The 26453-nt window shown below is 38.1% G+C and overlaps 1 protein-coding gene across 8 annotated transcripts in view; it reads left to right on the top strand.

Annotated features, from left to right (window-relative positions):
• LOC127435282 (autism susceptibility gene 2 protein homolog) overlaps positions 1 to 26453 on the top strand; it is a 483349-nt gene that overhangs the window by 184064 nt on the left and 272832 nt on the right. For 7 of the 8 annotated variants that reach the window (XM_051688645.1, XM_051688677.1, XM_051688637.1 and 4 more), the window contains exons 3-4: positions 6152 to 6244; positions 24445 to 24480. In XM_051688645.1, coding sequence (XP_051544605.1) covers positions 6152 to 6244; positions 24445 to 24480 — 129 coding nt within the window. The remainder of the gene's footprint in view (positions 1 to 6151; positions 6245 to 24444; positions 24481 to 26453) is intronic. The other variant, XM_051688652.1, reaches the window with a different exon arrangement.

The following is a 26453-nucleotide window of genomic DNA, read 5'->3' as shown; positions in this document are numbered from 1 at the left end:
TGTGTGTTCACATGTACGAGGACTTTGTGTGTGCAAACACACATCCACGTATGTGCTCATCTAAAGGATTGGTATGCTCCTGAACACTTAATATTTCTGTATTTTGTAGTCTAATCCATTTATTTCCAATGGCCGGTCATTTTTGACTGGGAACACAAGTGTAACAAGGTGAAATAAAACCCCCCAAAAATTGTGTGTGTGTGTGTGTGTGTGTGTGTGTGTGTGTTTTCAGATAATATATGTGAACAAAGTATAGGAATTTTATTCCAATTGGATTAAGTAAAAAAAATAAAAATTAAATTTTAAAAAATAAAATCTATCCAGGTCAAAATGACACGCATTACACAGAGTCAAATCAAACTTTTATGCTCAACATGCAGTGAAAGGCTCTGTGTGCTGTGAAGTTTGTCAACTTCCCCACAATACTTCTCAATTACTGCCAGTGGCTAATCTCAGACATTTTTAGTAGTATAGCATGAAATTTGATCGCATATGCGGGTGAATTACTCTGAAAAAAACCTTCAACTAGCTGTGTACCAGTGCACAGCGCCTCAGTTGAGACCTTCATGACTCTAACTGAATAAAATAAATCTTTATTTGAAAAAATGTCTCACAAAACTCACAAAATATTTCCCAAAAAAGGCAAGTGTGAGAAAAGTCCAAAACCTGGAATGGTATTTCTAATCAGCCTGATTTTTTTATTTGATTCCACATCATTGAAGCTGGGTAATTTCAAAAACACTCATATCTTACTGTGTTCTGCCAAACAAACACAGAGTAAACAAATCAAAACTGGGCTTTTGGCACATGTACGCACACCACACATAGAGACTGCCTGTTTTTACAAATATACGCTCCAGTAATTCTGCAATTCTCCAAGCAGAGCTACCATTTACTTTTAGATAGGGGGACTGATTAGCTTGTCAGCTTTTATGACAGAATCGTTCCCCCTGTCTTGAATACAGGAAATTATTCTGACTTGATTAGGCCCACCTGCAGCTCTTTTTGCAGAAATCCTCGACATTGTGCCAACATTATACCTAGGTTGAATCTTAACACCAGCCGTTGCATCTGACCTCAGCTGAATGGTAATTCATTGTGCCAATCATCCAACGTTGGCTCAGTGTTGTTCCAGCTTTGGCTCAGCATTGGCTGGGGTAATTAAATGGTGCTTGTGTGCGTCTGGCCTGTTACCGCTGGGAAGATGGGATGGGGAAATGATGACCAGGTGGTGGCAGAGCCCAAGGCCTGTCAGACTAGCTGATGACCGGTTTAATTCTGCTCTGCCTGGGGCTATAATTGATATTTAGCAGAAAGGTTAATTGTAGGAGTGATCTGTTTAAATTAGAGTAGAGATCTGGAGACCGGGGCCAAGACCTTGCAAGCCGCTGGGGACAGACACGTGAGTGGCTGGAGGAAAAGATGCACGCACACACTTACAGTACACACTCTTGAGCTTAAATAGTGGGACTGGAACACATACACACTCATGCATACTATAGCAGGACTAGATCACACACCCACACACACAGGGTTGGGAGGGTTACTTTTGAAATGTATTTTCAAATGTTACAGATTACAGAATACATGCTGTAAAATGTAATTTGTAACATATTCTGTTAGATTACTCAAGGTCAGTAACATATTCTAAATACTTTGGATTACTTCTTCAACACTGGTAGATTTTTTCACTTGTTTTGACTAAAAACTCTATACGACAAAATACACATGTTAAAAATACATTCTCTGAAAAACCTAAATATCTTACTCAGTGTTGTTTCCAAAACAAGATTAATCTAATTTATCTTTTTTAAGGATTTTTAGATATTTTTACAGGAAAACAATACAAAAAATATTATCAAGAATATGATTTTTGCCCTAATATCAAAGGTCTTACTAGAAAAAAAGAAATTATTATCTAATGTGAATTTTCTTGATAAAAAATATGATCGTGCCTGGTAACGTGTGCATGTAAAATGGCTAGAAATAGCATTTTAACAGTTTACACAAGGTTTATTTCTATTTCTTCTGCTCCAAACTTACTTCAAACGTACTTCTCTGGCTGCTCGTATGAATGTAACACATCATAAGAAAGTGTTTCACCACTGTTCAAATGCACTTTGGATCGCATCATTTATATGTATAAATGTTTTCCATCTGAAAGGACTAAATATTAAATGAAACAAATGACAATAAAATGCAAAGTAATCTCTTCAGTAATCAAAATACTTTTTGAATGTAGCTGTATTCTAAATACCAATGATTTAAATTGTAACTGTAGTGGAATACAGTTACTTATATTTTGTATTTTAAATACGTAATCCCGTTATATGTATTCCGTTACTCCCCAACCCTGCACACACATATACACTTATGCATGTATAATAGGATATGTACTGTATATAAGAGTGTATATAAAGTGGCTATATACAATAATCATGGGAAAGTCATGGAAATAAAATGCAAATCAGCTGATCAAAATGTTTATTACTTTGTTTACTCTTTTCTTTTTTTATCATTTATGAATCATCTTTATCTTTTATGATTCTAGAACTTTTTTCTTAAACTTTTGGTATTGCTAAATAAACCCACAAAGACATTTATGCATATATTGTAGGAATAGATCACACATGCCTACACAAACATATAAATATATACACACACACTCCTTATCTGTTGTACATGTTTCTGTGCTTGCATGCTATTATGTTAGCTGGGCTAATGATAATGATGTGGATAAGTCATTAGACAAAATAAAAGCCAATCTGCATTGTTTCATTTCTTATGTTGCCTTATCTGTAAATGGTCATCCCAGCAAAGAACAAGGTCAGTGAATGTAATTTCCATGCAAGCTGTTTTGGTAATCCCATGGCCCCTTTTGCATGCATTCAAATCAGTGGGACTTCAAAAGCAGGTCGAACTGGAGAGTTTTTAGAGTGTCACGAAGGGCATCCGCCAGTCAAAGTGCAGGAATATATAACTATCTCACCACCAACGTTTCATTGTTTCAGCAAAAGCACCTTCTTCACCTGCCTTTCAGTCACACATCAGGTTTCCCTTGGGTTTTAATGGGCAAATGCTCTGAGTGCACTGGATAAAAGTAGCAAAAAACAATGCCCTGATTTCTGTCAAAACTTGGCACCCCTAGGAAAGTAGTGTGTGTGTGTGTGTGTGTGTGTGTGTGTGTGTGTGTGTGTGTGTGTGTGTGTGTGTGTGTGTATATATATATATATATATATGTATGTATACACACACACACACACACACACACATATATACAGTACTGTGCAAAAGTTTTAGGCACTTGTGAAAAATGTTTCATAGTGAGGATGTCTTCAAAAACAATGACATAAATAGTTTTCATTTATCAATTAACATCATACAAAGTCCAGTAAACATAAAAAAGCTAAATCAATATTTGGTGTGGCCACCTTTGCCTTTAAACAATTCTCCTAGGTACACCTGGACACAGTTTTTCTTGATTGTTGGCAGATAGGATGTACCAAGCTTCTTGGAGTATTCACCACAGTTCTTCTATCTATTTAAGCTGTCTCAATTGCTTCTGTCTCTTCATGTAATCCCAGACTGACTCGATGTTCAGTGGGGGGCTCTGTGGGGGCAGTGCCATCTCTTGCAGAGTGCCCTGTTCTTCTATTCTAATCTTTTATATTTGCATAAGTAATGTTTGGGAGTCTAAAATGAATTTTTCCTATTGGCACACTAAAGCTGAATATATAAATAACCATTTTAAGACAAATGATTTTGTGAAACATCTTAAGTGCCTAAAAATATATATATAAAGCCACAGGTCTGTTGAATGCTTGATTCTGATTGGTTGACAAACGTTCTAAGGTGTGCAATTATTTTCCAGTAAACGCACGGCTATGAAGTAATTACAGGTTTTGACTGCATAACTGTTCCATATCAATTCACCAAATTATTTAAGTTATTTCAAAGAGCCCTACAGGCTACCACAACAAAATAACCAATTAAAACAAAGATAATGGTAAAGTACATCAGATAAGAATGACAATGTCTGAAATATCCTAAATGTATTTACATTGAAAAGCATCCTTGTGATCCCTCTCTCTCTCCCTCCTTCTCTCTCTCTCTCTCTCTCTCTCTCTCTCTCTCTCACTCTCATCTCACCCATACACACACACCATACATGCTACCACAGCAAAATAACCATATAAAACAAAGACATTTGTTAAAGTAAATCGGTTAAGAATGTCAAACAATGTCTATAATATTCTACATTTCGGTTGAAAAGCGCCCTCCCGCTCACTTGTCTCACCAGCACTTACACACGCTGCGCACACACACACACACACACACACGCACATATACACACTCACATAGAGTCGTGACCAACAAACAGAGCTGACCCCCTGCGACTTGATCAATACAACAGTTTCTATTATCCGAAATAACTTTTAATATGTGCAACTTTTAATGTTTCAATGTATTTCGCCCTAATCAGCCTCACATAGCTATAGTGGAAAGCACTGTCGCCTACCCCTCCCCCTCTCTTGTACTCTCACACAAACACTCTCGGGAGCAAAGTCAGCGCACCCCACAACCCAGTGGGATGGTAACCAGGTGTTTAACAATGCAAAAGCTTTACAAGAATGGCAACACTCGCTGCTGTTTAGAAGTATACTTACACTTAGGCAATTTGAAGCGATGTTATTCCTGACTAGAGCCGCTTCAAACACAGGCAATTCAACTCGCAATCTCAATTAGTTTATCTCTTCCTCTCACTCACACACATACACACAAACGCACACGCACTACCTTGTTACTCCAACGCCGAAAAGCAGCGTGTCCTCTGTTGCTAGTTCGAAAGTGACGTTTTTGAATTAGCAACAAAGGCTTGAGCTGAATCAAAGGTAGATCAATGCAGCATTTTCTATATTATCTGAAATATCTGTGGGAAGCACCCTCCCCCTTCCCCTCTCACACACGTGGACACACATACAAATACACATTACTCACACACTTACTCGCAAGTGAAAAACAGAGCCGTCATGTCAGCACACACCTGCATCTCAGTGGGGTTGAAAACAGTTGTTAAGATTTACATCAGTGAAGCTATATACAAAAATGGCGACACTCGCTGCTACTGAGAAGTGTACTTAAACTTACATCTTGGTGATTTTGAAGCAATGTTACTTCTGACGAGAGCTGCAAAAAATAAAGGTAATCCCATATGCGATATCTCTCAGTTTCTGAGTTTCTCTCTTTTGATCATTCAAACACAAACTCACACACAAATGCACACACATGCACAAACGCACTACTTTATTACTCCAGTAAGTGCTCCAGTACAGCAGTGCAAGCCTCGCAAGCCTCTATTGCTAGTTCTAAAGTGACGATTTCGAATTAGCATTGAAGGCTCAGACTGTATCAGAGCAAGACACTGAATCCGTGGCGGAAGAAAATAGTTCCTCTCACAAGAGCATTTTAGGGACGAAAACCAGAAAATGTCTTGAGATAAAACCCTGAACCATGTCTTAAGGTGTGGTAACCGTGGTATAAGTGGAATAATTGACTCCGGCCTGTTTAATTATTGAAAAATAATGCACCCGAGGTGTAACCCTGTGCATTGTGACCGCATCACCACCTCGGGTGTGCATTATTTTTCAATAATTCAATGGTGCATCATCAATTATTCCTTATATATATATATATATATATGTATATGTATGTATGTATGTATGTATATATTTAGTATATGGTCTTTATTTATTGCCATGCAAATAGGCCTGGTATAATTCATATCCATTACTTTCCTATGATAATATGGCTATAGAATGGCACCATAATTTGGAACAATCTGGAGTTAAGTGCCTAGCTTGAGGGTACAGTGGCTAATGTGTCATTTCTTGCAGGGATCAAACCATCAACCTTTTGGTTATTAACTCTAAGGCTTAACCACTACACTAGATTTGTGGGTCTTCAGCCTTTGTTGTTTGATAATTTCCAGAATTAGGCTCTCCTAGAGTATACAAGAGTATCATTTCACGATGGTGCTCCAAGTTTCGTGAAGACCAAGTTTCCTGTATCCACACTTGTCATAAGGGCTGTAACAGCCATATAAAGCTCTTGTCATCCTTCTAAAATTGCTATTTTTCTCTGCTTTGTCTAGTCTATAAGTCTTCTGAGCAAGGCTGGGCAAAAAATTGTGGAGCCAGAGATGAACACAGCACGCAGGAGTGGCTCTAAAGATCGACTCAGTGAGGTAAGATATAACGTCATTATTCATGGCAACCTAAAGGAAATGGTTAAAGATAGAATTGCCAAGTTTGCCTTTTTACAGCCAAATTTGTCAATAACAAACACAGAGTCACCAGGATTGTAAAAATTCTAATTCAGATCTGGCTGCCTTTCAAATCATAAGTTGAATTGTTGAATTGAATTGGCTACACCCACATGATGTTGAATTGGAATGATAGGAAGAGGAATTTATTGAGTGCTATTCAGATAATTTCAACACAGGTTGCCCACATATACACCGATAAGCCACAACATTAAAACCATCTGCCTAATATTGTATTAAAACAGCACCAACCCACATCTCAGAATAGCATTCTGAGATGGTATTCTTCTCACCACAATTCTACAGAGCGGTTATCTGAGTTACTGTAGACTTTGTCAGTTAGAACCAGTCTAGTCATCTGGCACCAACAATCATGCTACGGTCCAAATCTCTGAGAATTTTTCCCCATACTGATGGTTGATGTAAACATTAACTGAAGCTCCTGACCCGTATCTGCATAATTTTATGCACTGCACTGCTGCCACGCAGTTGGCTGATTAGATAATTGCATGGATGATTGTTGGTGCCAGATGGGCTAGTTTGAGTATTTCTGTAATTGCTGATCTCCTGGGATTTTCACACACAACAGTCTCTAGAATTTACTCCGAATGGTGCCAAAAACAAACATCCAGTGAGCGGCAGTTCTGTGGATGGAAATGCCTTGTTGATGAGAGAGGTCAACAGAGAATTGCCAGACTGGTTCGAACTGACAAAGTCTACGGTAACTCAGATTACCGCTCTGTACAATTGTGGTGAGAAGAATAGCATCTCAGAATGGCGCTGATTTGGTGGCACAGGGGGGACCTACACAATATTAGGCAGGTGGTTTTAATGTTGTGGCTGATCGGTGTATATACAGTGTGTGTGTGTGTGTGTGTGTGTATGTCTCTCTCTCTCTCTCTCTCTCTCTCTCTCTCTCTCTCTCTCTATATATATATATATATATATATATATATATATATATATATATACAGTTGTGCTCAAAAGTTTGCATACCCTGGCAGAAATTGTGAAATTCTGGCATTGATTTTGAAAATATGACTGATCATGCAAAAAAATGTATTTTATTTAAGGATAGTGATCATATGAAGCCATTTATTATCACATAGTTGTTTGGCTCCTTTTTAAATCAAAATGATAACAGAAAGCACCCAAATGGCCCTGATCAAAAGTTTACATACCCTTGAATATTTGGTCTTGTTATAGACAAACAAGGTAACACACACAGGTTTAAATGGCAATTAAAGGTTAATTTCCCACACCTGTGGGTTTTTAAATTGCAATTAGTGCCTTTGTATAAATTTATCAATGAGTTTGTTAGCTCACACGTGGATGCACTGAGCAGGCTAGATACTGAGCCATGGGAAGCAGAAAAGAACTGTCAAAAGACCTACATAACAAGGTAATGGAACTTTATAAAGATGGAAAAGGATATAAAAAGATATCCAAAGCCTTGAAAATGCCAGTCAGTACTGTTCAATCGCTTATTAAGAAGTGGAAAATCCTTAATACACAGACACTAATTGCAATTTAAAAAGCCACAGGTGTGGGAAATTAACCTTTAATTGCCATTTAAACCTGTGTGTGTCACCTTGTGTGTCAAACAAGGCCAAACATTCAAGGGTATGCAAACTTTTGATCAGGGCCATTTGGGTGATTTCTGTTATCATTATGATTTAAAAAGGAGCATTGATTAGCATTGATGCTAAAGGGGGCAATACACAGTATTAAGAACTAAGGGTATGCAGACTTTTGAACAGGGGTCATTTCATTTTTTTTCTTTGTTGCCATGATTTGTTTTATGAATGTTCCTTTCTGTTATAACGTACAGTTGAATATGAATCCCATAAGAAATAAAAGAAATGTGTTTTGCCTGCTCACTCATGTTTTCTTTAAAAATGGTACATATATTACTAATTCTCCAAGGGTATGCAAACTTTAGAGCACAACTGTATACAAAAGTCTGCATACCCTTAGTTCTTAATACTGTGTATTGCCGCCTTTAGCATCAATGACAGCGTGCAGTCTTTTGTAATAGTTGTCTATGAGGCCCCAAATTCTTGCAGGTGGTATAGCTGCCCATTCGTCTTGGCAAAATGCCTCCAGGTCATGCAAAGTCTTTGGTCGTCTTGCATGAACCGCATGTTTGAGATCTCCCCAGAGTGGCTCGATGATATTAAGGTCAGAAGACTGTGATGGCCACTCCAGGACCTTAACCTTTTTCTGCTGTAACCACTGGAGGGTCAACTTGGCCTTGTGCTTAGGGTCATTGTCGTGCTTGAAAGTCCAAGAGCATCCCATGCGCAGCTTTCGTGCAGAAGAATGCAAATTGTCTGCCAGTATTTTCTGTTAACATGCTGCATTCATCTTGCCATCAATTTTCACAAGATTCCCCATGCCTTTAGAGCTCACACACCCCCAAAACATCAGTGAGCCACCACCATGCTTCACAGTGGGGGATAGTATTCTTTTCATTATAGGCCTTGTTTACCCCTCTCCAAACATAGCGCTTATGGTTGTGACCATAAAGCTCTATTTTGGTCTCGTCACTCCAAATTACAGTGTGCCAGAAGCTGTGAGGCGTGTCAAGGTGTTGTCGGGCATACTGTAACCGGGCTTTTTTGTGGCATTGGCGTAGTAAAGGCTTCTTTCTGGCAACTCGACCATGCAGCTAATTTTTCTTCAAGTATCATCGTATTGTGCTCCTTGAAACATCAACACCGTCTTTTTCCAGAGCAGCCTGTATTTCTCCTGAGGTTACCTGTGGGTTTTTCTTTGTATCCTGAACAGTTCATCTGGCAGTTGTGGCTGAAATCTTTCTTGGTCTACCTGACCTTGGCTTGGTATCAAGAGATCCCCGAATTTTCCACTTCTTAATAAGTGATTGAACAGTACTGACTGGTATTTTCAAGGCTTTGGATATCTTTTTATATCCTTTTCCATCTTTATAGAGTTCCATTACCTTGTTATGCAGGTCTTTTGACAGTTCTTTTCTGCTCTCCATGGTTCAATATGTAGCCTGCTCAGTGCATCCACGTGAGAGCTAACAAACTCATTGACTATTTATACACAGGCGCTAATTGCAATTTAAAAAGCCACAGGTGTCACCTTGTGTGTCTGTAACAAGGCCAAACATTCAAGGGTATGTAAACTTTTGATCAGGGCCATTTGGGTGCTTTCTGTTATCATTATGATTTAAAAAGAAGCCAAACAACTATGTGATGATAAATGGCTTCATATGATCACTATCCTTAAATTAAAGACAGTTTTTTTGCATGATCAGTCATATTTTCAAAATCAATGCCAAAATTTCACAATTTCTGCCAGGGTATGCAAACTGTTGAGCACAACTGTGTGTATATATATATATATATATATATATATATATATATATATATATATATATATATATATATATATATATATATTATACAGTTGAAGTCAGAAGTTTACATACACTTAGGTTGAAGTCATTAAAACTCCTTTTTAAACCAATCCACAGATTTCATATTAGCAAACTATAGATTTGGCAAGTCATTTAGGACATCTACTTTGTGCATGACATGAGTAATTTTTCCAACAGTTGTTTACAGACAGATTGTTTCACTTTTAATTTACATTTCCAGTGCTTCAGGAGTTTACATACACTAAGCTAACTGTGCCTTAATCAGCTTGGAAATTTCCAGAAAATTATGTCAGTCCTTTAGGCAATTAGCCAGTTAGCTTCTGATAGGCTAATTGGAGTCAATTGGATGTGTACCTGTGGATGTGGATTAAGGCCTACCTTCAAACTCAGTGCCTCTTTGCTTGACATCATGGGAAAATCAAAATAAATCAGCCAAGAATTTGTGGACCTCCACAAGTCTGGTTCATCCTTGGGAACAGTTTCCAAACACCTGAAGGTACCACGTTCATCTGTTCAAACAATAGTACGCAAGTATAAACATCATTGGACCATGCAGTCATCATACCGCTCAGGAAGGAGAAGCATTCTGTCTCCTAGAGATGAACGTAGTTTGGTGCGAAAAGTGCAAATCGATCCCAGAACAACAGCAAAGGACCTTTTGAAGATGCTGGAGGAAACAGGTAGACAAGTATCTACTGTATATCCACAGTAAAAATATCGACATAACTTGAAAGGCTGCTCAGCAAGGAAGAAGCCACTGCTCCAAAACCGCCATAAAAAAGCCAGACTACAGTTTTCAAGTGCACATGGGGACAAAGATCTTACTTTTTGGAGAAATGTCCTCTGGTCTGATGAAACAAAAATTTAACTCTTTGGCCATAATGACCATTATTATGTTTGGAGGAAAAAGGGTGAGGCTTGCAATCTGAAGAACACCATCCCAACCGTAAAGCATGGGGGTGGCAGCATCATGTTGTGGGGGTGCTTTGCTGAAGGAGGGACTGGTGCACTTCACAGAACAGATGGCATCATGAGAAAGGAAAATTATGTGGATATATTGAAGCAACATCTCAAGACATCAGCCAGGAAGTTACAGCTCTGCTGAAAATAGGTCTTCCTAATGGACAATGACCCCAAGCATACCTCCAAAGTTGTGGCAAAACTTAAGGACAACAAAGTCAAGGTATTGGAATGGCTATCACAAAGCCCTGACCTCAATCCGGTAGAAAATTTGTGGGCAGAACTGAAAAAAGCATGTGCAAGCAAGGAGGCCTACAAACCTGACTCAGTTACACCAGTTCTGTCTCGAGGAATGGGCCAAAATTCCAGCAACATATTGTGAGAAGCTTGTGGAATGCTACCCAAAATGTTTGACCCAGGTTAAACAATTTAATGGCAATGCTACCAAATACTATCAAGTGTATGTAAACTTTTGACCCTCTGGGAATGTGATGAAAGAATAATAGTAAAAATAAAGTTTATAAAATAAAGTAGTGATCCTAACTGACCTAAAACAGGGAATGTTTTTTAAGATTAAATGTCAGGAATTGTGAAAAACTGAGTTTAAATTTATGTGTGTGTATGTGTGTGTGTATATATATATATATATATATATATATATATATATATATATGTACAGTACTGTGCAAAAGTCTTAGCAACATAAGATGTTTCACAAATGCATTTGTCTTAAGATGGTTATTTATACCTTCAGCTTTAGTCTGTCAATAGGAAATATAAATGTTAGACTCCCAAACATTACTTTTGCAAATAGAAAAGATTAGAATAGAAGAACAGGGAGCCCTGCAACAGATGTCATGGCCCCCACAAAGCCCTCCACTGAACATTGTGTCTGTCTGAGATTATATATAGAGACAGAAGCAATCAAGATAGCCTAAACAGCCTAAACAGAATTCTACAAGAAGCTTGGAACATCCTATCGGCCAACAATCAAGAAAAACTGTGTCCAGGTGTACCTAGGAGAATTGGTGCTGTTTTAAAGGCAAAGGTGGTCACACCAAATATTGATTTAGCTTTTTTATGTTTACTGGACTTTGTATGACATTAAGTGATAAATGAAAACTATTTATTTCATTATTTTTGAAGACGTCCTCACTATGCAACATTTTTCACAAGTGCATAAAACTTTTGCACAGTACTGTGTGTATATATATATATGTCTGAGTAAAAAAAAAAGAAAAAAAAATATATATATATATATTCTATAAAGTACTGACAACATTTCCTGCAAATAAAAATATTGTAATTTAGAGCATTGATTTGCAGAAAATGACAACTGGTCAAAATAACAAAAAAGATGCAGTGTTTTCAGACTGCGAATAATGCAAAGAAAACAAGTTAATATTAATTTTTAAACAGCACAATAATAATATTTTAACTTAGGAAGAGTTCAGAAATCAATATTTGGTGGCATAACCCTGATTTTCAATCACAGGTTTCATGCGTCTTGGTATGCTCTCTACCAGTCTTTCACATTGCTGTTGGGTGACTTAATGCCTTTTCTGGCGCAAAAAGTCAAGCAGCTTGGCTTTTTTTGATGACTTGTGGCCATCCATCCTCCTCTTGATCACATTCCAGAGGTTTTCAATGAGGTTCAGGTCTAGAGATTGGGCTGGCCATGACAGGGTCTTGATCCGGTGGTCCTCCATCCACACCTTGATTGACCTGGCTCTGTGGAATGGAGCATTGTCCTGCTGGAAGAACAAATCCTCAGAGTTGTGGAACATTGTCAGAGCAGAAGGAAGCATGTTTTCTTCCAGGTTAAACTTGTACGTGGCTTGATTCATGCATCCTTCACAAAGACGAATCTGCCCGATTCTAGCCTTGCTGAAGCACCCCCAGATCATCACTGATCCTCCACCAAATTTCACAGTGGGTGCGAGACACTGTGGCTTGTAGGCCTCTCCAGGTCTCCGTCTAACCATTAGACGACCAGGTGGAGGATCGGTGATGATCTGGGGGTGCTTCAGCAAGGCTGGAATTGGGCAGATTCTTCTTTGTGAAGAACGCATGAATCAAGCCACGTACAAGGTTATCTTGGAAGAAAACTTGCTTCCTTCTGCTCTGACAATGTTCCCCAATTCTGAGGATTTGTTTTTCTAGCAGGACAATGCTCCATGCCACACAGCCAGGTCAATCAAGGTGAGGATGGAGGAGCACCAGATCAAGACCCTTTTATGGCCAGCCCAATCTCCAGACCTGAACCCCATTGAAAACCTATGGAATGTGATCAAGATTAAGATGGATGGCCACAAGCCATCAAACAAATCCGAGCTGCTTGAATTTTTGCACCAGAAGTGGCTTAATGTCACCCAACAGTAATGTGAAAGACTGGTAGAGAGCATGCCAAGACGCATGAAAGCTGTGATTGAAAATCAGGGTTATTCCACCAAATATTGATTTCTGAACTCTTCCTTTGTTAAAACAATTAATATTGTGTTGTTTAAAAATGAATAGGAACTTGTTTTCTTTGCATTATTCGAGGTCTGAAAACACTGCATCTTTTTTGTTATTTTGACCAGTTGTCATTTTCTGCAAATAAATGCTCTAAATTACAATATTTTTATTTGCGGGAAATGTTGTCAGTACTTTATAGAATTTTTTATTTTTTATTTTTTTTACTCAAACACATACCTATAAATAGTAAATCCAGAGAAACTGATAATTTTGCAGGGGTCTCTTAATTTTTTCCATATATATATATATATATATTTATACACACACACACACACACACACAGTATACAGTATAAACAGTATATAAATTAAATATAAATGTCTATAGGTAGCATTTCAAACATAGATTATTAATATAATCTAATGTTTTGGAAATACCCCATATGTTATGTGTATGCTAAAGTTTTATTAAATATATCATAAAAAAATTACACCAAGGGTTCATTGGTGTGGTTGGTTATTATCATTCCATTCTCATTCTTCTTCCTAAAATTCTAATTACAATTCATGAATGCAACTGGAATTTAAGGCATTCTTTATTTAACTCAATTGTATGGTGCACAACTAGTGAGTTATACAGAAATAATGACTCCCATCCGTAATTGTTGTTTTGGCAGGGGACTCATGTTTCAAAAGCAGTTATCATCTGTTAACTCATGTGGTCACCTTAAAGCAATATTCTCATCAATGCCATTGTGGAAAATATTCCCCATGTCTGGCTGGTGCTGACTTTGAGTAATACAGTGCAATACTGAATAGAAAAAATAGCGGTAGGGTGTCAGTTGGTGGTGGGATGAAAGATAATGTGATTGAAAGAGGGGTAATGAGAATTTGTGTCTTATTCTCTCGAGATACACTGAATATCAGTCCGTAACTAACACATGTCAAACGTGTGTCCGAAATCCCCAGCAAGTTCACTCAGATGGATCCGTAATACGTAGATGGCAAGGCGAAGCAAGGATAATGAAAATAATAAAATGTTTTTAATGACGAGATTAAACGTGAGGCTTAGGCCGTTAAGGATTTGGAGGAAAATTTCAGTCTTCGCTTCCCCCACCCATCCTTCACCACCATCATTTATGAATTTGTGGCTGTTTTTCATGAAAAAGTCAGAGAGAGAGAAAGAGTGCGCGAGAGTGAGAAATGAGCTTGTGGCAGATAAAAGCGTGATCCAGGCTGACAGTTTTGACAGAAAAAAGCGACAGAACAAGGGTTAGACCGAGAGTGAGAGAGGGAGGGCTCAAAGACTGCAGAAAATTGCACACTGTAATGGCTGACAGAGGCAGATATGACATTTCCCTCTAATCTTCTGCCAAAGAAATGGTGCTAAAATGCAGAGCGCCATATCCATGTCATCTCTAGGCCTATCTGTCCATCTCTGAGCGCGAGAAAGATAAAGACAGAGATGGCTCAGGTTTTTTCATCTGCATGCAGCCTGGACAGCGGCGCTAAAGCTAGCTTTGTAAACAGGATCATCTTTCATCAATGTCACATCGATAAGTGGTGTAAAATCTTCCCTTGTGATTCGCCATACATGCTAATTTTCTTTGCATACCAAATACGCTTTTCTTACCCACTTCAAAGACGCTTAGGCGTGTGCGCCGTTAGCTAACGATCTCTGCGTTTTAGAGGCGGATGAAACTGGATTTCTTTTTTGTAGCTGGAGTGTCAGATGGAAATGGAAACAAACGAGGGGGATGGCGTTGACTCAAAGGCGTGGGGGCAGGCGCAGAATGATTTAAAAAACAGCCAACATGGGGGCTTGCCACTTTAGTAGTGCAGGTTTTTGCTGAGATCTTTTTATTTCAACGTAAAAAATCCACTGGTTTAGCTGGGCTTCAGCACTTGTGAAGACATTAGAGAGACAGGACATGTCTGTGTAGTGTTCATGGATTAATTAGTCAAAGTAGATACAATATTTAATTTGGCATAAACAAAAATGAGTCTCTAAGGGATACTGATCCGTTTAATATTTTATTTCAATTTCAATTCCAGTTTATTTGTTTAGGGCATTCACAATGCAAATTATTACACGATTTTAATGTCTTGAACTGTTTTCTAAGGCTGCAACAACTAATCGATAAAATCGATTATTATTGATAATGGAAATCATCAACAACGAATTTCATAATTGATTAATTGGATACATGCCGCGAGCATGGAGAAGCTCTGTCAGTGACGTCACCTTACAGCCTGGTGGAAAATATGAAATGAAATTTGAAAAACAACGGAGACAAGCTGAAGCGACACAAATTGTCCAGCGCATGAGAGCAATTTATAAACACTTCAAAAGAAGATCATAATAAGCATACAGTTTAATATGGAGCGGTTGCTGCATCAGGTGCGTTGAAAGAGTGATTGTGCCGTTTGATGTGCTTGAGAGTTGTTTCTCTCCAGCACGACTTATATTTTACTGCTATTTTCTTTTTTTATAATGTATATACACTATGAATTCAAAATCAGGCATGCATTTCCATGTATTTCGTAAAACTGTTTGTTTTTACCACATGTGATTCTCTGTTAAACTTCACTGAGCAAGCGAGTGCATGCATCCATGTCAATCAAACCGATTGCAATGGAGAAAGGGAGCACAATAACTTTGATTAAACTCGTGCAACATCATACAGTGCTTTCAGTTTCAATGTAATCAGTTGTGCAGCTTTCATTGATGTCACGCTGATGTCTCAGAGGTCAAAGTGTGTGGTTTAAAGTGTTTTAAATCACACATAATACAGTGAGCACCGGGATGAGACTTTTCAGCGCGAGAGTAAATCTGCACTGCATTTACAGATTATTGTACTATATTAAACTGTATATAATGCTGAATATAATGTATGATAATGCTAAGGGTCCTGGTATTTGATCATCCTGATAATGCCAAATGTAATGTCTGATTCCACCAGTCAATTTATACCATGGCAAACATTATTTTACTGGATAAACACACATATTTTTGAAAAGAATAGTTTAGAAATTTTTTTTTTAATCAGCACGATACTATTTTAAAACTTACAATATTATTTTAAAATACTTAAAATGTATGTAATCAGTGACAGTGTACAAGCATATGTATATAACATAATTATGTATTTTTCAGCTGGGCAGGATTATTAATATTTCTATTCTGGTGTCACCATTGCCCTCTGCTGAGCTGATTTTTTTGTCCCACTCCATCCATGATGGTTCATTTTACTCTTTAATGAACAGTACTTTTTGTTCTACAGAGTTTTACAAGTAATGAACAGAACTGTTTTGCATATGTACTGAAAGTGATAATAATAATAATAATAATAATAATAATAATAATAAAAAATTCAAACTTAACTTTTCATGATTCAGGCTTTGTTCAAAGTTTTGAGAGAGTATAGAATCATGAATTCAGTAATGTAAATCGAACCCTTTACACCCTTTATCATTTCTGTTTTAAAAGAAATATATAATATTTTAATAAAATACAGGAATTAAAATTTCTTCTTTTTTTTTTTTATCCGATTTTCAACTAATCAAATAATTAATCAAAGATTAAACGATTTTCAAAATTATCATTAGTTGCAGCCCTACTCTTTACCAAAGTGTGTTGTTCTTGCCATCTGGAAATTTGTGGAAAGATATATTTTCAATGATTGACATCCAGGGGACGGATTCACAAACCATCTAAGAATAAATTTCTTCTGAACTACAAGGGCTCGGCAATATGCAAAAAATATGTTCACAATATTTTTATTTAAAAAAAAAAAATCACAATATCCATTTACATGGTCAACCCCCCCTGCCCCCACTGCTGAGGGTGTATGTATTAATACGCATTATTGATTTTGCTTTCAAAAAATCTATTATTTAACCAACTCTCATCTCTCAAGTATCCGTCTACAACAACAGGTAGAAAATTACTTGCACAAATTAGGATTTAAAGACAATTATAAATGTAAACATAATAATGACAATTGAAATTTGAATACATTTTAGGTTCAAGGTGTTTTTGTATTATTTTATGATTTATGAACCTGCAGAGTTGAGTTTACAATGTATGTTAAGCTCGAACTGTTCCGTGGAAATAAAGCGTACTAAATTCTGAGCACCTCCTGAGAATGTTCTAGGTCATTTGCAGTACTCTTATAGATGACACTATTCTTGCAAACTGTTTTCAGATGACTAAAATAGAGAAGAAAGAGTTAGAACTCTTTGCATGCATCTGTTCCACAAGACATGCTCACTCTTCACGCTTCTGAACAAACAGCGAATCAGACATGTGCATCAACGGCTTTTCTGTCATCTGTTCTTAAAAATATAATAAAGTGTGTTTCTTCAAGTGCATGTCTTTGTGTCTTGCAGCATTTCTTGTCATGTCACTCAGAGACGTCTTGCAGGTCGCCCACCGAAGTGGCGGATATATGAGCAACATTACCCGCCACTGCACATGAAATAGACAACCCGAATTAAGCGGGTCGTGTCTCGCAGCAGGTGCTAATTTTAAACCCTGGGCTACTATTCAATATTTTTGGTGACTTCCCAGCTCCATGGTTTTGTCATTTCCTGATATTGTTGAACATCATCCGTCAATGAGCATCGATATTGGCATCAGGATGTTTGTTAGATATTGTCGATATCTGATTACACCGTCCTATCGACCAGCCTTATTAACTACTATTTTCTTATTTTCTAACTTTGGAAATAAGAGTTAAGAATATTCCCAAAACAGGGTTGCCAATTTTTTGCCACTTGAATACCGAATGCTGTAGCATTTTGAGTGCTTTAATATGGGACACAATGCCTATAATATGGGACGTTTCGCCAACTGGAGGGTGTCCCCGTTGAACATTTCACCATCCATCCGGAGTGTGGGTGGGTGGGGTGTCACCACTAAAATACAGGACAAAATGCATCCTGTATGGGACGTCTTTATTTTGGCCAAAATACAGGATGTCTCGGCCAATGTGGACAGTTGGCAACCCTATCCCGAAAAGACTCCTCAAGAATGCTTTTATCTTTTTTCTTAAACTGTCAACTTTTATAACTCCTCCTACTTTTAGAACTTTCTTCATTTTTTTCTTTCGAAGATTTGTATGAATCCAGCCCCAGATACACAATAATATCAATAACTGCAATTTTTACCTTTTCTGACAAAACTATGAGTGATTCTTTCTAATGCCGCCATGATTCTATGGTGTTTTGTGTGGTTGGTTATTAGCATTTTGTTATGTGGTTACAAGAGTGTTCTGGGTGGTTGCTAGGACATTGTTAGGTGGTTGCTAGGGTGTTTTGGGTGGTTGCTAACTGGCCCAAATCAAAGGAGCCTAATCCCAAGACTATTAGAAACGTAATAGCACAGCTTCCCTCAACAAGCCACATGATTTAAGGTATCATTCATGTCCGATAAGTTACACACCTAAGTTTATATTGTATAGTGTTAAAGATTTTTTGAAACCCCTGATTGTAAGGATGGCCACTAGTGAATGAACTGTACCATGTTTTCGTTCATTCATTAAGGTCTATTGAGATCTTTTTTTTTTTTTTTTTTTTTTTTTTTTGTACAAACACTGAGGATGTTTTTGAGTTGTCAGTGGATCTGACATGAAGATAATGACACTGATAGCTTCAAACCCACCCACCATGTCACAGAAACTGCCCACTGAGACCCGGCAACACCTACTGCATCTCCTCCATCTGTTCACTTGCTGGTTTCATGCTCCATTGCATCCTAATTGGCTTCTTTTCATCCGCTGCCCTATCTTAACCAATAGTCTGGACCGTAGCAAACAATCCAGCCCCTCCCACTTGTCACCAGATCTGTTGGGGCCCAAGAATTGTAGAGCAATAACTAGAGGGAAGGGGGACTGGGCTTGAGTGAAAATGGGTTTGGATTAAGAAGTGGGTTCACCCCGTTTCTTTCTGGAAAGGTTGTTTGGTTAACCCCAAAACAGCTGCTGTCCTACTCACCCTAACACCCCATTATACCACTCTTTCTTTCTCTCTCTCACTTGCTTTTCTCTCATTCTCTCCCCGTCTGCATCTTAATCCTTTTTTGAAGTCCTAAGTGCTGGGCAAATCCATTGAGTGCTCTGTATAATGGCTTTTAAGGGAGCATGTTTAGATGTGGCCCAGCCCCATGGCTTATGAACCACGGAATGGTGTAATGGATTTTTTTTCTCCTCTTTCCACAGCTTTAAATCCAATGTATTGTTCCTCATTATCATTTAAATAAGGCTCCCTTTCAAGTTTTAGTGTGGCAATGTGAATGAACTGGGGCATTGTAAGGCTAACTCTGCAAATTTTTGACCTCCCAGTGCGTCTCGCACTTTCTCTCTCTCTTTTCTCCATATGCTATGCCTCCTCAGTCTTCCATGAGGGAGAAGGAGAAAGAGAGCAGGAAGGTTCTGGAAAAACATTTGAATCCTTTCTGGTTTTCTCAGGAACACCTCTTTAATTGTAGGGCTGCAACAATGATTATTTTAGTGATCGATTAAACTTTTTTTCTTTTTTTTTTTCTTTGATTAATTGGATAAAAAAGCCAAATTTCTTGTATTTTATTAGATGCATTTGCACAAAAGAGGTTTAAAACAACTGAAGGGTGTGAAACAACATATGCACTCTGTCAACACACCTAACATGGCAACAGCCCTTATTAAACTGTATGCTTAAGATCTTTGAAGTATTTAATAAAAAGTGCTCCCTTGCGCTGGACAACTTGGGTTGTTTTTTTGTTTTTTCACTTCAACTTGTCTACGCCTTTTTTCAAACAAGTTATACTGCAAGTGCATTTTTTACTACTGGAAGAATTTATCTTTGCACACCGCACTATCCGACTAATCAAGAAGGACATTTGTTGTCGATTATTTTCACTATAGATTATTATAGATTTTATTGTTGTGTTTTTGCATTCAAAAATAGCTGGGTGGTGTGAAACAGAATAGATTGCAGGGGTCTCAAGACACGTTTATAAAAACTATTTTTAACTTGACATGCTATCTTAAAAAGTAACACCCCTGACACTACACACACACACAAACACAAAGAACAGAAGTAACGCAACAGAATGCGTCCGAATGTGTATAGCTGTAGTGCCACAGCTTTAAACGGGATGAATTTAAAGATGCACATTTTCCAGCCTGATCTCATGAAATTTACGTGAGCATTCCAAATTTTTGTTAAAACTGAAATTTTGTGCTTCATTACACGTTTGGCTGCAGTTTCCAAGTGAAATGTCCAGCGTAATCAGGCGAGGTTTTTAAGGTGAATTTTAGATGGTGGTTTTAATGAGGAAAACGTACCACCCTAACCTAAAACTTTACTCTAAACCTAACCAATAATGATCTGAAATCAAATGAGAGGTATACAAAACAGACAACCTTACCCTTAACCAAGAGCTAATCCTTACCGATAGTGTTTTAAAATGCCAATTCAAAATGAAAAGCACATTTTCTGAAGCAACCATGTCATTTCGTGTCGCTTCTATGGCACTTTCAATTTTGTGGGTCTTTGGCTGGATTCGAACCGTGGTCATCAAGTCCTAACTCCAACACTCTACCTCCAGTGTTCATTTCACCAGGAAACTGCAGCGAAGCGTAGAAAGCGGCATGCAAAGGTCAATTTGCAAAAATTTATATAGAGTAATGTTCATTCTATGAGATCAGCTTGCATTTTCAGATAGTATGTTTTGTTGTGCAAACTGTCTAACAGCGAAAGCACGCTAATTGAAGCTCTGCTGCTAAAATGTCAAAACTGAAATAATTTTTATATAAAAAAAAGCTAGCTAGTCAACCTCACTATTCAAATAGTTGGTTGTTGGATACCTAGCAAAGTCATTTTCAAGGCAAGTCAGTCCACTCATCGGGCATCTTTGGAATGCACCTGGCTATTTTCTACATAAACAAGTGGCATAAAATTACAGCTCCTATCTACTTGAATGGGGAATAACTGAAATCTCCAAATCGGTTGGTCAGGATTACGATCAAAGTGCACATTTAAAATCAGCAGTAAAATCTGATAACAATGGGTGCATAAATTGTGCTTCTTTAGCTCAGATCATGCTAAAAATGCTATTTTAGGCTGGTTCAGCTAATGTGCATGAGCATTCTCAAGTTGACTGAACCCTACTCTCGTCTTTATATGTTACGCCTCCTTACTATTGTGTTAGAGAGTTGGAGAAAGAGAGTGACATTCTGGAAAAGCATTTAAATCCTGCAGTGTCGTGTTTCCGGTTTTCTCAGGAACACTTCTCTAACTGTCACAGTGGGAGTTTGTACGCAGTGTGTGAGAGAACTGAGGGACTGATGAGGGTTAAACCCTGCAGCAGGTGTGTGTGTGTGTAACTGAATCCTGTGCAAGAACAAAATTGGTCATGTGGAAAAGTCACCCCCTGAGACAGAGGCAGAAATTGCCAATCGCACAGAGGAAAGAGGGAAAATGAAGAGAGGGAGAGCAAGAGAGATTTGGAGTTTGTTATTCAGGCCTAGTCTGTGGAACTTGCCTTCTAGTCTTACTCCAGAGACTCGGAGACCATATTTCTCTTATGTAAGCCGTTGTTGGGAAATTGTATCCACTAAAGGCTTGTGTGGGTTTTGCATCATGTCTCAACTTGTTTCTTAAGGTTTTAGTTATCTGTGGAATGTAAAACTGCGCTTGTGAATTGGTTACCTACTTTTTTTTTTTAATGGTACAACTCAATATGTTTAAAGTGATTTGTAATTTCAATCAGAATCTTGCCTTTGGAGAACTCCCTGCTGTTTTAAATACTGAGGCTTACTGAGTTGTTCTGTACTGTGCCATTCTATAAGAATTTAATTAATTTTCTCATTGCTAGGTTAACATAGCAACCTTTGGGTTAGTCTAGTTGTCTTACTCAAATCTACAGTGAGGATGGAGCAGCATTAGAATGTTTGTCTTGTGTTTTTTGCCCCTTTGACCTGCAATTGAATGTGTGAACTTTGTGTTAGTGTGCTCAAATTCTGAACTCTCAGGTATGAAATCCATACTGATACGTTTTTGGCTGAAAACGCTTTGATTTTGATTTGTTTTACGCCTCTTGTTCACACTGGAACGCTGCTGTCCTCCACAAAAAGACATTTTCGGAGACATTCGAAAATGCTCTCTAGTACTGGATACTTTTGAAAACGAGGATGTTTGGACAAATATTAGTATGGATGTGGCGTTAGACTACCACCTTTTACTAGCATTATAAAAACATAACACTGGTTTTTGTGGACCTTTCTGAAATTGATAGACCATGTGGCATCATGTTACCATTGTTGTTCCCTCTGAGTTTTACATTGGTATTGTGTCGTGACAGTTCCTGTGTTTTAGTTTTCTCTTATGGTAGACTTAGAATTCAGCTGTAAGCAACCATGCTGGAGTCGTAAATCACCTTCACAATTCCATGCAATTTCTAGTTGTTGATGACTCACTCAAACAGCCCTGAACTGTTGTGAAGACCTCTATATAAATCTGAATCTAAGGAATCTGTCACGCCAAAATAAAATACTTTCGTTCCCCCTCATTTACCGGAAAATAACATGGGCTGATGCAACAGTATGGAAAATGGATGCAAACACTAGGTGTCTCGGGTTTCATCTGAAATGTCATTTCCTTTACGATGCCAATCTATGACAAAGTTCTAGAAAATGATGTAACCGTGTGTATAAGAATCATCTGTCAACTCTCTGTTTGCTGAGTAAATGTCAGAATTTTTGGATGAATGCAGAGTATGCAGATAAACAACTAGAAATGTTAGCGTAAAATGTAAATAGTGGTGCTTGCTCAGACAAGCATCAATATTATTATTGCTTATATATAGTATTAAACATTGTTTTAAACAGCTTGTGCTATGGACAAGAATAATAATAGCTAAAATTGTGTGACATGTTGAAGAGAGGTGTGCTATTAGTTTTCTAAGCAATATTTTCTCACCAATTTCTACCTAGTGGATAAAACAGGTTAGAAAATCCCCTAGGTCATGTTCACACAGCAACAGAATGTGGTTGTCAGTCCTGTATTTGAGTTCTTAATATGGTTACGTTCTCACACAGGTTGGTTAATTATGAGAGTGATAACCGCATTCTATAACCGAACTGACACCCGAAAATGTTCAGGACTAACAACCGCATTTTTGGTAGCCAGCGCTGTGTGAACAGAACCATACTGGAAAACTAGGTGTTAATCACGTCATATAATGTGAGAGCACGTTGCACTGTACACACCCATCTCATGTTAATCATGAGGGGTTTCGTTAACTCACGGAGCCGGAGAAATAATCTGTTTGGCATCTGAAGAGCCAGCCGTCTTCCACCGGAGCTGCTCGTGGGCACAAGCTGCAAGATACAAATGGTCCACTCTGAACTCGGTTAAAAAGCATTCAGAGCCGCTGTTGGTTAATTATGATCTGATGGATTTAACTTGTGCCTCTATTTAAAGGAACAGTTCACCCAAAAATGTAAATTCTCTCATCATTTACTCAACAAATTCAATTTGTTTTCCAAAGTATGCCGCTATTAAAGCGTTTTTGAAAGTCTTTGTTTTTGGTGAGGAAAATTCTGTTCTAGTGTGGATAAAAGGTGTAAACCTAGCAAAATCAAGGCGTTTTAAACATAAAATGTAGACATGACCTCAGACCTTTTGACTTCCTGTAGTGAGCAACCATCTGAAACACCCTAGCAACCTCATAGCAACAAAACAAAAAAACAAACACTCACCCCTGAGCAACCACACAGCAGCACTCTAGCAACCACTCACAACACCCTAGCATTGCCTCGACAAGTTCTGCAGGGGCCAGCTCCACTCACATTTTCTTCAGAAAATGTAAACATGTAGTTTTTCCTCACTGGTTATCTTTAACTCTCTTTGGTTTGTTGCAGAGGGAGACCATAAGCCAGGTGTTTTTCTAGATTAGCTTTGTAGGTGTTCATTCTGGTCAAATAATTCCAAGGTCTGGCAGAAAAGAAAAGGCCTTGGGCCTCCAGACGGCCAATTTGTCTAGTGCTGTATTGTGCTTGACTCATACGAGTCATGTGTTTTAGCAGCTCTAGCAGAGAGAGAGAGAGAGAGAGAGAGAGAGAGAGAGAGGGGAATGTCATTAGGTGAACAAGAGGAATGGAGGGTGGGAAAAAGGTTAATGTGAATATTGATATTAAAGTGCTAGAACTTCATCATGTGTCTGTCATCTCACAGTATCCCTTAAAGGTCAACGTTGTTCTCTCTTTCTCTCTCTCTCTCTCTCTCTCTCTCTCTCTCTCTTTCTCTCCCCCCAGAGCTCCACTCACTCTCTGTCAGGACGAGGGTACTCGGTAAGTGACATTTTCACGCTCTGCGGCTTTACAGCAGAATTACAGTATCCTCTCCTCACGTTTATGGCCCTGGCAGCGGACATTTTAATTATGTTAAACAGAGAAATGGTGGATTCATGATATTAGGGACATTACTCTTGGGTGACTGACTGATTAAATGGTGAAAGGTGTCCCGTTGCACCTTGGGTAAATGAGCCTTTCGTTATATTTACGACCATTTTATTTTCAGTGCCTGGACAGTTTAAAGTGTCATTGTCGATGTCTTCTTCTACAGTCTGCTGCAGTCATTGTAAAGGGCTTTTGTGCTCATGGTATGCATTATTTCCCTGCTGGAAAACTCTGTTTTGGAACATGGTTTCATGCTGGTTCAGATCTGGTTATTTTTATTATTATTGTCTGGTCCATGGTGGTTTTCAACTGGCCAGCATGTTTAAAAAAAATAGGTTGACCACATTCAGATGGTATCTATGCTTAAAGGGATAGTTCACCCAAAAATGAAAATTCTCTCATCATTTACTCACCTCCCAGTGAGTCCCAGACTTGTATGACTTTCTTCTGCAGAACGCAAATGTTGATTTTAGAAGAATATTTTAGCTCTTCATTTGAGTTCTGCAGATGACAGAAAGTCATGCACATCTGGGATGGCATGAGGGTGAGTAAATTATTTTTCTTTTTTGGGTGAACTATTCCTTTAAGAAAAATGGCTTAAACCAGCCTTAAGTGATTAAATGGTCTCTCTGCTAGGCTAATCTGTTTTGTTGGATTTGAGGGGTTTTGGGCACTTGACAGGTTGTTCCGCTGTAGACCAACTTGACCAGGCAGGAGATCAGGAAATCAGCTAAACCATGTGAAACCAGCTAAGACCATCAAACCATCTTATTCTGTATTTTATTTATTTATTTATTTTTGCTCAACCCAAATAGGGTTGACCAGCTGGTAGCTGGCTCAAACATAGAATACACAAGTGCATGAATGCAAATGCTTCCATGCAAGCTTGATTTCATGAGTCTACATTCGGAAATGTGTCAGAATACAATTCAGAAGGCAACATAAATATGCATAACACACTCATGCGCAGTTATAATGGAGCTACAGTGGGTATTTGCATAGCTGAATTACAGTCTTCAGCTATCTGACCAAGTATATACACCGTGTATGACACAATGCATAATCAAATATTTTAAGAAAAAACTTCAGGAAGTGTTAAATACACGTTGCGCATCACCTCTTTGTTTCAGAGCTTGCACACAATGGTGAGGTCAGTTGTGGTCCGTTTAACATGTTTACATGCTGGATGAAGTCGAGCTTCAATCGTATTGTATATAGTTCTGTTAGTATAAAGACAAAAGTGTTTACATGACATAAAAAAAATTAAAAAAAAAGAATGTGTTTTAGTCTATCTGAAATCAAACTTTTAAACTGCATCTGCTGATCAACTACTGTCTTGGTTGAGGTACAGTTTGATGAGAAACTTGCTGAGCAAGTTAGTTAAAGATGGTTAAACTGTCCAAAGCATGTTTGTCACTTGCTACCTGAATAATAACACACCCAATTTAATGGCACAAACATTTGAAGGTAACTCTATCACCCCCTTGAGTACTGAGGTTTATTACCACTGCAGTAACACAAGAATGCATGTTACGTAGGTACAACACGACAGTGAGTTTGCAATGTGTTGGTTTGTTGGTTAGATTAGCTTTCTTTCATGCTGTAACTACATTAGACATTGCCATTAATTAGATATGGCCAAATTGTCACCCCCAGTAATTGCTGTTTTAATGCAGTCCATTATGCACCGCTGTCTAATTTTCATTAAATTGTTGCAGGGATTACATAATGGTTAAAAAAAAAGTTTAGGGGTCTAGCATGTTTAGGGGTCTAACACCTCTCTTCAATGTAGTTTGAGATGGCCAATCAAATCTAAGAAGGCGGGACTCACGTTTCATAGAAGCTAAGTGGAAATGCATTCATGA

Source organism: Myxocyprinus asiaticus, chromosome 4 (assembly GCF_019703515.2).
Source record: "Myxocyprinus asiaticus isolate MX2 ecotype Aquarium Trade chromosome 4, UBuf_Myxa_2, whole genome shotgun sequence".
Taxonomy (NCBI): Eukaryota; Metazoa; Chordata; class Actinopteri; order Cypriniformes; family Catostomidae; genus Myxocyprinus; species Myxocyprinus asiaticus.
Note: the sequence above shows the minus strand (reverse complement) of the source record. Positions and strands in the feature narration are given on the sequence as shown.